This window comes from Musca domestica, unplaced genomic scaffold (genome assembly GCF_030504385.1).
Source record: "Musca domestica strain aabys unplaced genomic scaffold, Musca_domestica.polishedcontigs.V.1.1 18, whole genome shotgun sequence".
In the NCBI taxonomy this organism is placed as follows: Eukaryota; Metazoa; Arthropoda; class Insecta; order Diptera; family Muscidae; genus Musca; species Musca domestica.
In genome coordinates, this window is record NW_026712238.1 from 7,136,486 (window position 1) to 7,151,708 (window position 15,223).

The 15,223-nt window shown below is 36.1% G+C and overlaps 1 protein-coding gene, 1 long non-coding RNA gene and 2 other non-coding genes across 4 annotated transcripts; 1 reads left to right on the top strand and 3 right to left on the bottom strand.

Annotated features, from left to right (window-relative positions):
• Positions 1-1,883: 1,883 nt before the first annotated feature.
• Positions 1,884-2,250, top strand: LOC131801878 (uncharacterized). Its single transcript, XR_009341945.1, has 2 exons — positions 1,884-2,098; positions 2,178-2,250. It is a non-coding gene; the product is annotated as an uncharacterized LOC131801878 (long non-coding RNA).
• Positions 2,251-5,476: 3,226 nt separating this feature from the next.
• Positions 5,477-5,548, bottom strand: TRNAP-AGG (transfer RNA proline (anticodon AGG)). Its single transcript has one exon. It is a non-coding gene; the product is annotated as a tRNA-Pro (tRNA).
• A 3,306-nt stretch (positions 5,549-8,854) lies between these two features.
• On the bottom strand, positions 8,855-8,926 carry TRNAD-GUC (transfer RNA aspartic acid (anticodon GUC)). The gene has a single exon. It is a non-coding gene; the product is annotated as a tRNA-Asp (tRNA).
• Positions 8,927-12,009: 3,083 nt separating this feature from the next.
• Positions 12,010-12,782, bottom strand: LOC101901585 (uncharacterized). Its single transcript, XM_005183380.4, has one exon. The coding sequence runs from the start codon at positions 12,667-12,669 to the stop codon at positions 12,142-12,144; it is 528 nt and encodes a 175-aa protein (XP_005183437.1). The 5' UTR covers positions 12,670-12,782; the 3' UTR covers positions 12,010-12,141.
• Positions 12,783-15,223: the final 2,441 nt, after the last annotated feature.

The following is a 15,223-nucleotide window of genomic DNA, read 5'->3' on the forward strand; positions in this document are numbered from 1 at the left end:
ATATGTTAGAAGCCCCCTTATGTCCGAATTTTGGAATATATCGCTTTTCAAATTATGTCATGGAGCACTGCCCAGATATCTTCCTATCTCGCCGTATGTCCGTCCGTCCATCTGTCCATGTTAATTTGTAACCAAGTTACGCGATTTTGGCTCTATCCTCACGAATGGAGGAATTTAAAGTGGAGATGCGGTTAGGGTCAGAATAGAAGCCTATTGGTTTTGGAGATGATCCCAAAATATTAAGCGGTTGAAATGGACCAAAAACAAAACAAATAACAATAAAGAATGTAGCATGCGATTTTTTTCAATTCGACTTACAATATTGAATTGTACATTTTCTGTAGATTTTCGGTCGCAATTGTCGTCCGATCCTCAAAAAATTTTGCATGGGGCCCCGCCCGACTTTAAGACTTTCTTTACTGTTTTTTTTCTGGTTTCAAAGGAAACAACTTGCCCGCTTTGGTACCTTCCCCACAACGGCAAACAATTTTAAATAATCAAAACTATCATAAAATGCGAATTGAGCGTCCAATTCTCTTAAAATTTCGCACATCCCTACATATATACATCAGTCGGCGATATCGACTGATACTTTTTTTAACTTGTTTTTCTTTTTTTTTGCCAGGGTGCTGGCTCTCATTCGTTAGTCAATCTTTGTACCTTTTTGATAACTTTAGTCATAAGCGACCACCATGATAAATTTCACGACTCAGCCGCTTTGTCAGAGTATTGATGTATCCGTCAAATAGTCATATAAAATATATTTAACATATATTTTATAAATAATATTGACCACATAGAAATAAAAAAGTGTGCTTCTACCACCACACGCTGCTCTGTGGCGCAGGGTATTTTTTGCTTTGTGCATATGTTTGTAACATAACGAAGGAGACGAGATCAATCCATAGTTACTTATTCTGAAATTGAAAAGTGAGCTCGGAGTAAAGCCATTGAAATCCCAAAAAGTGCAAGAGCTTACATCGCAACAGAAAGAAAATATGCTCAGAGCTAAGGAGTTTGGTTTTGGAGCGAATTTGGTTTTCTCCGATGAGAAAACATCCGTTGTCCAGCAGTTTTCAAACAAACAAAATAATCGTGTTTACTTTCCAAAGAGGTCAGCTAAAAATGTACACCTTCGGTTGGCCACCAGAACTCAAGCGTCGGCCATGGTGATGGTGTGGGCCGCCACAACAGGCGATGGTCGCTCTCCGCTCGTATTAATCGACCGCGGCATCGAAAATATTCTGGATGCTGTATTAAAGCCTTGGGCACGCAAACAATTTGGCCGCAGATCTTGGACATTCCAATAGGACTCAGTACCACCGCAATCAGCACGCGCCACCCAAGAATGATTACAAAATGAGGTTCCTCGCTTAATTTCCAGCCCTAGCATAGGCCACCAAAATCTTCGAATACCAATCCGTTGAACTATTGTGTCTGGAGTATTTTGGAAAGCAAGGTTAGCACTAAAAAATACCAAAGTGCCGATCACCTCAAGCAAGTGCTTCGCCGGGTATGGGCCAAAATAACGCAGAGCAACATTCGGGCAGCGTGTGACGGTTTCATTGGCCGTTTGAAGGCCATAATTCGTGTCAAATGTGACCAATTCGAACAAATCTAAACTTATTCTAAAATTTGATGCTTTTCCGACATTTTTTGCTTTTATTCAATAAAATTAATAAAAAAAATTTTAAAATTATGGCGTTTGACTTTGTTGCAGTTCTTTTTAGCTCACCTTGTATATGTTATATATAAAACTCTGTCGGATGGACAGAGTGGTGTAGGGCTTCATGCAGTCGCCATTGTCCGACTTTTTTCCTAATCTTACCTCTTAGCTATAAATGTCGTCATCTGTAGACAGCAGAAATTTATTCTTTGTTTAAAAACATTCAGTTTATAATTGCAAAGATCAGAACGAAGTTAACTTTTTCACAAAATGAGTATTCGATTTTTCATCCTTTTATTGTTTGTATTCTTGCTGGCCATTATCGGGTGCGATGGAGACAGAGCCGGTGCACCGCGAAACTGTCGACGTGGTTGTTCCCACAAACCAATGAGCATGAAAGATGTAGACCTAACTAAAGCTCAACCTGTAACGGTAGGAGGTATTTATTTCAGGTCGTACCTTTGGAGATTAATTTTTTTGTTTTTTGTTTCCTTTTTTCTTTTACTTTCAGGGAATGAAACGTAAAAAATTTTCATTCGGAAAATAAGTTCGCTATCTTGTTGTTATTATAAAATTGGCAAAAATGAACCTGTCAATAAATATCTATTTTGCTTGAATACTTCGAAAATGTATTGGATTAAATTGGAATTTTTATACCCTTAGCCATATGGCTAGAAAGGGGATATATCATTTGATATGGCCAAAACAAGCCCCATCGAAATAACGGTTTTAGATCCTAGGTCTCTTTGGACCAAATCCGGACATTTGGAGTCGATTTAGTGATTTCTTTCCATCCGTCTGTCTGTTTGGGTGGTGCGCACGATAACTCTCGAATGGAGTATCCGATTTGATTCAAACTTGGTATATTGTAATATTATTGTCAAACTTAGATTGAGTTAGGAGATGAGCAATATCGGTACCGCCCCACAAAAGATCGGAATTAAAAAAAAAAAACAAGTAAAAAAGGATCGGTCGGTTTTGCCGACAGATGTATACCCTCAGCCCTATTCACCCTCTATGGAGTGGGTTTTGAAAGAATCGTTCAATATTGTCCATTTCGTATCCCACCTAAATAAATATGATATAAATATTATAATATATAAAATTAATTATATATAAAAAAATAAATTATAGTAGATGGATATAGCAATTGTAAAGAATCGCTGAGTTGCTTTGCAATTTATGATAGATGAAAATATTAAAAATTATGTCCCTTTGTGGGTGAGGTGCCAGAAGGTGTTCGAAGATATACAGCATCTTCACAACAGATCTGGTGTTAGCAAAAATTATTGTATGTGTGAAATTTGAAGAGAGTTGGATCCTTATTTCGCTTTCTTTGAGTGTTATGTTTTTCAAAATTAGATTATTGCTTCTTTCCTTTCTGTGCAGAAAATATATATTTTTAAAATTTCGACATGTGAGGGAGGTACCAGAAGAAGTGGACCGATATACTCCATCTTAACACCAGACCTTGACTAATAAAATGATTAGGATGGGTGAAATTTGAAGACAATCGAACTCTTAAATCACATTTTATGAGAGTTGTAATTATTCAAAATTTTGACAATTTGTGGGGGAGGTACTTGATGGAGTGGACCGATATTATCCATTTTCACACCTGACCTAGCACTGATGCAAATATTAGGATTTGCAAAGTTTGGAGCAAAATCGGATTTTCCCTTCACTTTCTGTGCAAAGAATAATTTTTTTTGCAAAATTTCGACCTTTTGTGGGGGAGGTACCAGAAGGAGTGAACCGATATTGCCCATTTTCGGACCAGACCTAGCACTGATGCAAATGTTAGGATTTGCAAAGTAGGACCAAAATCGGATCATCGTTTCTCTTTCTGTGCAAAAAATATATGATTTCCAAATTTCGACCTTTTGTGGGGAGGTACCAAAAGGAGTGGACCGATATTTTCCATTTTTACACCTAACGTAAAATTGATGCAAATATTAGGATTTGCAAAGTTGGAGCAAAATTGGATTATCCCTTCTCTTTCTGTGCAAAGAATATATTTTTTGCAAATTTCGACCTTTTGTGGGGGAGGTACCAGAAGGAGTGGACCGATATTGCTCATCTTAACACCAGACCTTAGGTTAATATAAATATTGGGATGTGTAAAATTTGAAGACAATCGGACTCTTAAATCACATTTTATGAGAGTTGTAATTATTCAAAATTTTGACCATTTGTGGGGGAGGTACTTGATGGAGTGGACCGATATTATCCATATTCACACCTGACCTAGCACTGATGCAAATATTAGGATTTGCAAAGTTTGGAGCAAAATCGGATTTTCCCTTCACTTTCTGTGCAAAGAATAATTTTTTTGCAAATTTCGACCTTTTGTGGGGGAGGTACCAGAAGGAGTGGACCGATACTGCCCATCTTCGAACTCGATCTAAGTTTGACAAAAATATTACAATGTACCAAGTTTGGACCAAATCGGATACTCCCTTCGAGAGTTATCGTGCGCACCAGCCAGCCAGACAGACAGACGGACGGACGGACGGACATCGCTAGATCGACTCCAAATGTTCTGAAACGGATTTGGTCCAAAGAGACCTAGGGTCTAAAACCGTTATTTCGACTAGGCACGTTTTGACCGTATCAAATGATATATACCCTCTGTAGCCATATGGCTGAGGGTATAAATACTGCACAGAAAGAGAAAGGATAATCCGATTTTGTTCAAACTTTGCGAATGCAAATAGATGCATCAATGCTAGGTCAGGAGCGAGAATGGATAATATCGATCCACTCCACCAAGTACCTCCCCCACAAAGGTTTAAAATTTTGGAAAAATTACAACTTTTATAAAATGTGATATAAGTCTCCGATTGCCTTTAAATTACGCTTATCGTAATATTTCAATTAGCACAATATCTGGAGTGAATATGGGATATATCGGTCCACTCCTGCTGGCACCTTTATCACAAATGTTTAAAATTGCGAATATTAATGAAGCTCATAAAACACGAAATTAACATCCGAATCCATTCAGACTTGGCACATCTCAATATTTTCATCAACACAAGATCTCATATGACGATGGTAGAGATCGCACGATTTCTTCTGGTACCTCCTCCACGGGTTCAAGATTTCTGAAAATCAAAATGCTCAAAAAAAAAAGCGAAATAAGCAGCGAACTCTCTTCAAATTTCACACATCCAAATATTTTTGCTAACGCAAGACCTGAGTTACCTTCTGGTACCTCCCCCACAAATGTTCACAATTTCCAATACTTTTATCTGTCAACTTGCTATATCTAAATATTTCTCTTAATCTCTTAATGTGATTTATCAAAATTTATGAATTCGCATAAAATTGGATATAAATGTTCGATCTCCACAAAATTTTGCTCATACCAATATTTTTATCTGTATTAGATGAAGTATTAAAATGGAATACTTCGGTCTGCTATATCTGTTACCCCACGAATATTTCCGCATTTTCCAAAAATTTACAAATAGTTCATATAAAGTATAGGAAGTAGACGATGTAGTCCAAAAATGGAACTTTGCAATATTTATATCAGTCTTAGGTCAGATACGAATTGGCCAACTGCTTCGGAGCCTCCAACATAAATGGTCATCGGTTTGAATAATCATAACTCAGGGTCTGTTGGCATAAATCTGTCGACAAAAAAGACTGATACTATTTTCCTTGCTGGTTTCGATAAAAGTAAAATAGTTAGTTCGAAAATAAGCCACTCGAAAAAAAAAAAACTGAAATATAGTTTCACTTTTATTTCAAACTCCAAATATTAAAAAAAATATAAATTAAAAAAAAAAATACATTCACCTTGGGCTCGTCCGGGATTTGAACCCGGGACCTCCCGCACCCTAAGCGGAAATCATACCCCTAGACCAACGAGCCAGTTGTCAGATCCGCAACCACAGCTAAATAGCAATTAATTCCATTGTGTAATGATCAAAGCACATATGAAACACTATTTTAGATTCCACGACGCTTGGTTTGGATGTTGTACGACATCATGTTTGTATGCTTATCAATTCATGCATACATACACACACACACAACATATTTAACATAGCGTATTCAAATAAAGCGAACAACATAAATAGAAAGCAGCGAACAGAAACTACTAAAAATAGATTTAAGTTTTTTTTTGATAGCCTCCACCATGAATGGATCGAAAAAGTGTTTTGCGCCCTTAGACAACAATTAAAACCCAAATGGATTTGAAAATATGGTCTTGACCGCCGCAATAACTAAAATCAGATGGTAAATTCATATAAGGGCTTTCTCTACCAAAAGGTGGAACTATATTTTTTCTTAATTATTTCTTCTTTTGATAGCTTGTACCAAGAACGACATTTTATATTACGTTAAGACGTCAACTAAAAATATATATAATAATAAAAAACAAGTAAAAACCAGTAAAGAAAGTCCTAAAGTCGAGTGGGGCCGATTTTATGATACCCTACACCACTTTGCCAATTTAGTAGAGCTTCGCATAAAAATTAAAAGTTTTTATGGGAGAATTTCGTCATACACGCTATGATTATAATTATAATTTAAATTTCAAAAAAAGTCAATATGCCGAAGCATTTGTATATTTTAAATTAGGACTTGTATTGCCCATTTGGTGCACAAATAATTTCAAATTGGATAAAGATATATATGGGAGCTATATCCAAATCGGAACCGATCTCGATAAAATTTTGCAAATATATTTTTGAGCGGTATTTGATATATTTCCCTGAATATCGTTGTTACGGAGTGCATATTACGACTGTGGGTAACAAATATAACAAATCGGATAAACACTATAGCTATATCTGAACCGATCTTTACCAGATTTGACATATCAGCTTTTAGACTCAATTCGGTAGTAAGTGCCAAATTCCATCCCATTTGGACAAATATTAGACGTTTGGTGCACAATAAAAGGTAAATCGGACGAAGTTATATATGGGAGTTATATCCAAATCTGAACCGATCTCGATAAAATTTAGCAAAGGTATTTCTGAGCTGTATTTGATATATTTCCCCAAATATTGTTGTTACAGAGTGCATATTACGACTGCGGAGGACAAAAATAACAAATCGGATGAACAATATATATGGAAGCTTTCTGAACCGATTTCCATCAAATTTGGCATACTTATTTTCAGGCCTAATTTGGTTGTATGTGCGAAATTCCATTCCAAATTCCGTTTGCAACTCATCGAAATAATGATTTTAGACCCAACAAAGTATATATATTCTTGATCGGCGTAAAATTCTAAGACAATTTAGCCATGTCCGTCCGTGTGTCTTTCTGTCTGTCTGTCTGTTGTAATCACGCTATCTTTCGAACGAATTTAGATAGAAGGCTAAAATTTTGCACACATGTTTATTTTGCCAGTAGGCAGGTTAAGTTCGTGAATGGGCCATGTAGGTCCACGTTTTCATATAGCCCCCATATAACGGTAACTCCCGATATTCGGTATTTTGATGGTTTTAGCGACATTATTCACCGGAATTGTTTCATATTTGGCATTTGAAGTTCGAAATGTATACTACAGCCTATGCCAGAAAATTGTCTGTGCAAGTTCACGTCTTCGTATAGCCCCCATATAACGGTACCTCCCTATAGTCGGTATTTTGATGACTTTAGCGACATTATTTCCCGGAATTTTTTCAAATTTGGTGTTTGAAGTTCGAAATGGATACTACAGCTTGAGATAGAAAATTGTCTATACAGGTCCCGGTCTTTGTATAGCTCCAATATAACGGTACCTCCCTATGTACGGTATTTTGATGATTTTGGATACATTATTCAAAGTTTATTTCAAGTTTCGAATTTGAATATGATAATGGCTTGTGACAAACAATGCCTATGTAGGTGCACGTTGTACAGGCCCTAATATAACGGCTATATTTGGTATTTTTAAAATGAATTTTTGGCGAATGTTATCTGTTTCGAAAATTTTCAAATTCGTTCAAAATGGTGGAGGGTATTCAAAGTTCGGCCCGGCCGAACTTACTGCTTTTCTACTTGTTGCTTATTTAAAATGTTGACCCTTTGTGGGGGAGGTACCGGAAGGAATGGCCCGATCTCTACCATCTTTATAACAAATTTGGTGTTTATAGAAATATGTTTTTACCCCTTGATGAAGTGGACCTATATTGTCCATTTTCGTACCTGACCTAGCATTGAAGCAAGTATTATGTAAAGTAAAATATATTTTTTAAGCTATGACCTTTTGTGAGGGAGTTACCAGATGGAGTGAACCGATATTGCACATCTCCGAGTTCGATCTAAGTTTGGAACAAATCGGATACTCCCTTCGAGAGTTATCGGGCGCACCAGTCAGACAGATAGACAGACAGACGGACGGACGAACATCGCTAGATCGACTCCAAATGTCCTGAAAAGGTTTGGTCCAAAGTGTCTAAAACCCGTATTTCGACAAGGCACGTTTTGGTCGAATCAAATGATATATACCTTCTATAACCATAATGCAGAGGGCATAAAAAAGACCGAGGAAAATTTGATCCAAAAAAGAGTATATTTTGGAATTTTTTGTAAACCCCAACATACAATAAAGGGTATTTTAATTTTGTCATTCAATTTTCAACACCTCCAAATATTCTTCGAAGACCCCAAAAAGTAACATCTATCCTCATATAACAATACCTCCAGATTTTCGATTGCTTGAAAGTTTCTGCCACAATTTCCAAACAAATTAGATGATAATATGGGTTTTGCTATTTGGGCTATTTTTAATTTTTATTTAATCAGATTAATATTCTCAGTTAACATATTCTTCAAGTTCAGCCCGCAGAATCTAAAGCTCTTTTTACTTGGTTTTAATACATTAATGCAAATATTTCTTTCATATCTAATGAAAATATATATTTATTTTCTGTCGTCACTTATAGCGAAATGTGATGACGAATATTTTTTTCATCATTCTAAAAAGATTCTTTGTTGGAGATTTTTGCACCAAATCACAAAAAGTGCGGATTTTACTGCAAATGAGTTTTTAAAATCATTATCTAAAATTGGCTTTATCAGATTTCAGATTTCGACTTGTCCCTCCATACAAACTTTGTCATAACAATACAGAAAACAATTGTGTTCATGAAAACAAAAAATGAATTTTACTTTGAATACACATGAACGGCATAGCTAACTTTCAATAAGAAACAGAATAAACAAAAAGCTAATTTCTCCCCGACGGGGAATTGAACCCCGGTCTCCCGCGTGACAGGCGGGGATACTAACCACTATACTATCGAGGATAAGTACAGAAGTACATAAAATTCACGATTTAGAGCTTAATAACTGTCGGGCGGACATCTCAATATATTTAACTTTTTTTTTTATATCCACAGCCATATGGCTAGAAATTGATACGAGATGTGAAATATCGGTCGTCTCCTTCTGGTACATCCCCCAAAAAACCGAAATTTTCAAAAAAAAAAAAATAAATAAAAAGTAATCCGATTGCTATGTAAGGTGTGAAAATGGACAATATCGGTCCACGCCATCGCACACAAAGGGTCAAAGTTTTGAATAGTTATAACTCTTATAAAATGTGACGTAAGAGTCCGATTGTCTACAAATTATACACTTCACAATATTTTTTATTAACCTAAAGATGTTAAGATGAAATATATTGGTCCACTCCTTCTGGTACCTCCCCCCACAAAGAGTCAACATTTTGAATATTACGAAGCTCATAAAACATGAAATTTACATCCGATTCCATTCAGACTAGGCACATCTCAATATTTCAATAAACACAATATCTGTTTTAAATATGGTAGAGATCGGACCATTCCTTCTGGTACCTCCCCCACAAAGGATCAAAGTTTTAAATAACAAAAATGATCATAAAATCCGAAATGAGCATCACGTTCTCTTTAAATTACAAACATCACAATATTTTTATTAACCCAAGGTCTGGTGGGATGTACAAAAAAATCGGTTTACTTCTTCTGGTACCTCCCTTATAATGGGTCATAGTTTTGAATATTCTTGAAGTTCATAAAAACGAAATTAACATCCGATTCCATCCAGACTTGGAACGTCTCAACATTTCCATCAAAAAAAGATCTGCTTCAAAAAGATGGTAGAGATCGGATCATTTTTTCAGGTACCTTCCCCAAATAGGGTTCAAGATTTCGAAAAACAAAACCTTCAAAAAAAATCGAAATAGGCATCCAACTCTGAAGATGATATATGTCTTCTTTTGGTACCTAACCCACAAAGAGTAACGATTTTCAATATTTTTATCTCTCATAACATGTGAAACAAGTCGGCGATTCTTTACAACTAGCTATATCTAAATATTTATCCTAACCAGAAATCTGATATGAATATGTAATTTATCGAAATTTATGATTTCGCATAAAATTGGATATAAATATTCGATTTCCTTAAAATTGGCACATACAAATATTTGTATCTGTATTAGATGAGGTATGAACAAGTTAAAAAGCAGTAAGTTCGGCCGGGCCGAACTTTGAATACCCTCCACCATTTGGAACGATTTTGGAAATAAAATCCTTAAAAAATTATGTTAAAATTTTAAAAATACCGAATATAGCCGTTATATTGGGGCCTATACGACGTGGACCTACATAGGCATTGTCTGTCATAAGCCATTGCCATATTAAAATCATCAAAATATCGTACATAGGAAGGAACCATTATATCGGAGCTGTGCGAACACCTGGATTAGCAAAGACAATTTTCTGTCACAGGCTGTAGCATCCATTACGAACTTCAAATACGAGATCTCAAACAATTTCGGTGGGGTTTATATCTAAACTCGTCAAAATACCGAATATAGGGAGGTACTGGTATACGGGGCCTATACGAAGACCTGGACCTGCATAGAAAATTTTCTGTCACAGACTGTAGTATCCATTACGAACTCCAAATATCAAATTTGAAACAGTTCCGGTGAATAATGTCGCTAAAATCATCAAAATACCGAATATCGGGAGGTACCATTCTATGGGGGCTATATGACCTATGGACCTACATGGCCCCTACATGCCTACTGGAAAAATAAGCATGTGTGCAAAATTTTAGCCTTCTATTTCAATTCGTTCGAAAGATAGCGTGATTACAACAGACAGACGGAGAGACAGACAGACTGACGGACATCGCTAAATCGACTTAGAATTTTACGTTGATCAAGAATATATATACTATGTTGGGTCTGACATGAGTTTTTCGAGGAGTTACAAACGTAATGACAAAATTAATATACCCTCCATGGTATGGTGGAGGGTATAAAAAGGAATACTTCGGTCCGCTATATCTGTTACCTCACGCATATTTGCAAAATCTGGCTCGTTTTAATATTTATATTAGTCTTAGGTCAGACACGAATTGGTCAATATCGGCCAACTTCGGAACCTCCGCCATGAATGGTCAACAGTTTGAATAATCATAACTCAAGGCTTGGGGTATACATCTGCCGGCAAAACCGTCTGATACTATTTCACTTAATTTCACTTTACAACACTATGTGTTGGGGGTATTATCTTCAGGTCATAATTATCTTTCGAAATTCACGAAATGTTCCATCAGGATAGTGTTAAGGTCGGGAATGCCTTTTATTTTTGTATCAACTGCAAAAGAAACACAATTTTGATATATTACGAATATTGTATCAACCGAAAGTGGTCTTCAATTCGGTCCTATTTTTATAACCTTCACATGAGTACATGATATCGGCTGAAACATATACATATATAGAAGATATAGCTTTATCTTAACCGATTTTTACTAAATTTGAAGTACTTGCTTCTCATCTCAATCGGATAATAAATAAATGTTCACAAGAATATATGGATGCATATGCATAAATCGACTCAGAAAGTGATTTTGCGAAGATCCTCAAATGTACCGAACGTAGTGTCACGGCATATCTCGCCTTGACCTCGGCGTTGATAGAAATATTGGGATATTTTATAAAAATTAAAAAAATCATTTTTGTGGGTGGGGTGCTAAAGATATGGGTTTATCTTGTCCATTTTCGCTCCTGACTTATCACGATCAAGCGATCGTTTCTTTTTCTAAGTTGTATTTTTTTTATTGAAAATGTTAATATTATGTGAGGACTGTCTAAGTTTGATAAAAATATTATGATTTACTGAGTTTGGTCCAAATCGGTTACACTCTTCGAGAGTTATCGTGCGCACCAGCAAACAGAAAAACGGACACAGCTAGGTCGACTTCAGGAACATATTGTGTCCAAAATGACTTGGGGGTCATCAACCTATATTTCCATAAGGCACTTTTTGACCTATCAAATGACATATACCCTCTGTAGAAATCTGGCTTCAAGTAGGAAAACAAAACAAAATTTTGACATCACTTTATTTTCACATCACTTTATTTCGTAAAATATCTACTCTACATTGAAAACATCCACACAACTCTGTTGAAATTTTATTCAATCTTCTTGTTTTTCTATTGTTGTAAATACTCATATAAATTAATTAATGATCTCGGCAAACTCGCGAAATTTCTTGCAATTTCCCAAGGCATCCAGAATAAAGCCATTGCCACACTTCTGGTCGATTATCACAACATCGGTGTCAATGACTTCCTCCGGTTTAAATAACAATTTCTTTTCGCCAATTTCCATTGATTCGGCTGAATCCTTCTTCAAATTATCCTTCAAATCATTATATTTGGTTTGAAGTTTCTTTTGCAAATCTTTGGATTTCTCTTTGAGTTTTTGGAAACCTTCACGAATATTTTCGGACCATTGTTTGGTTTTCTCCTTGACATTGGCACCCAGATTTGCTGTGCTCTTCTTCAGTTTGCAACTCCATTCCTTGAGGACATCTCGGACTTTGTTGCCAGATCGTTCTTCATCGCTGTTGCCCGGGATTTTGGGGCCAATGATGGTGGCATCCGATGTCGCTAATTTATCATCGCATTCAAATAAATTAGCCTGGGTGGCCACAAAACTGAGCAGCAATATTAGAGCTGATAGGAATATTACTTGGTGTTTCATTTCAAGCACAATTGTGAATTTGTATTTTCCGTTTTTTTTTTTTCTATTTCTTCATGGAATTTTCTTTGACGTGTAGAAGCTCTGACGCTGCACGGTCTACTGATTGTGAGTACATTTCGACGACAGTTATTTGTATAGAGCTCACTATGGTTAAGTGATTTATTTATTTATGTAATTTAATGTAGGCAAATTGTCTCCCATCACATGTATGCAACGAGACCTCCACTTCACCTCATCTTTGATGGGGGGGATTCAATTGTTCGTCTTTTGTATATTCATCATAAAAAACTGGATGCAGTTCAGCGAATGACCAGCGGGGCAATTATTCTACAGAACTTATTTATAAACTTTTCTTGATTATTTCTATGCTATTCAAGCTTATTCATCTTTGAAGAAATAGAGCCAGCCACCAAAGGAGAGCTGATAAGATGATTCAGAATTGCACAACTTTGTGGCAATCACACTTTCTCAGAAAAGAATTAGAAATAGTAGGTGGTAAAAAAAACAAGATTTTAAATGAATGTAAGGCTAATTTTGTGGTGAACGTAGGAATACCGTAAAGTTAGATTAGAAAAGGCTATATCGAAAGATGGTCAAGACAAACATCTTCAAAATTCCATTTATGGAGGAGAATCACAGTTTATGTGGTGGAAAATTCCTTTTGTGGTTGAAAGGCCCAGTTTAGGCTATGTAGACAAATTCACCATGAGTCGAAGGTGGCAGTTATAACATAGTGCATTATGAAATCCCATTATATAGGGTGACTGGCAAGTGCCCGTTACTTCGTCCGCGAAATGTCCACATTAAAATGTAAGATTCCTTCCAGTTTCGCAATACCAAAATCAATGCCACTTAATAATTTTCAAAATATTTTAGTACACATTTCACAGTTCCAGGCACCAACAATTAGGTCAAAATCAAACTTGAGGATTCCTGTGCTATCACTTCACGCAATACCAACTTTAGTCACATTCAGTACGAAGCATTCAAACAATTAGTATATTCTTGATCAGCATAAAATTCTATGTCGATTTAGCGATGTCCGTCCGTCTATCCGTCTGTGGAAGTCACTCTAGCTTCCAAACGAAATGAAGTAGGTTGATAAAATTTTACTCAATTGTATATTATGTCTGCAGGACTTTTGGTATTGAAAATGGGTCATATAGATCCACTTTTTGGTATAGCCCCCATATAATTGTACCACCCTTTTTCGGTATTTTGGTGATTTAAGCGACATTATTCACCGGAAATGTTTCAAATTTAGTATTTGAAGTTCGTAACGGATACTACAGCCTATAACAGAAAATTGTCTATGTAGATCCACGTCTTCGTATAGGACCTAAATATCAGTACCTCCCGATTTTCGGTATTTTGATGATTTTGGCGACATTTTTCACCGGAATTGTTTTCAAATTTGTATTTGAAGTTCGTAATGGATACCACAGCCTATGACAGAAAATTGTCTGTGCAGGTCCACGTCTTCGTATAGTCCCCATATGACGCTACCTCTCAATATTCGGTATTTTGATGATTTTAGCGACATTATTCCATGGAATTATTTCAAATTTGGTATTTGAAGTTCGTAATGAATACTACAGCCTATGACAGAAAATTGTCTGTGCAGGTCCACGTCTTCGTATAGCCCCCATATGACGCTACCCCCTAATATTCGATATTTTGATGGTTTTAGCGACATTATTTACCGGAATTGTTTCAAATTTGGTATTTGAAGTTCGTAATATGTACTACAGCCTATGACAGAAAATTGTCTGTGCAGGTTCACGTCTTCGTATAGGCCCCAAATATCAGTACCTCCCGATATTCGGTTTTTTTGATGATTTTAGCGACATTATTCCACGGAATTGTTTCAAATTTAGTATTTGAAGTTCGTAATGGATACTACAGCTTAAGACAGAAAATTGTCTATGCAGGTCCACGTCTTCGTATAGCCCCCATATAACGGTACCCTCCGATAATCGGAATTTTGATGATTAAAGCGGCATTATTCACCGGAAATGTAAGACAGAAAATTGTCTGTGTAGGTTCAGGACATCGTATAGGCCCCATATATCAGTACCTCCCCAAATTCGGTATTTTCATAATTTTAGCTACATTATTCACCGATTTTTTTTTGTTTCGCATTTGAATATTGTAATGGCTTATGACAATAGTTGCCTATGCAGGTCCACGTCGTCGTATAGACCCAAATATAACGGCTACATTCGGTACTTTTAAGATTTTAACAGAATTTTTAACGGATTTTATTTTTTTGAAAATTGCCAAATTCATTCCAAATGGTGGAGGGTATTCAAAGATCGGCCCAGCCGAACTTACAGCTTTTTTACTTGTTTGTACCCTTTTAATACGTACATATTTCAAAAAACCTCATTCAAATCCCTACACACTAACAGCCTAACCCTAATATCAATATCTAAACATTCTGGATCCAACCTAAACCAAAATTGAATCAAATTTAGTAGCATTTGGTACTGTTTTACACTTAGTACACAATTCCAAAACTACCGCCTCCTTCCCCAACATAGCTTATACACAG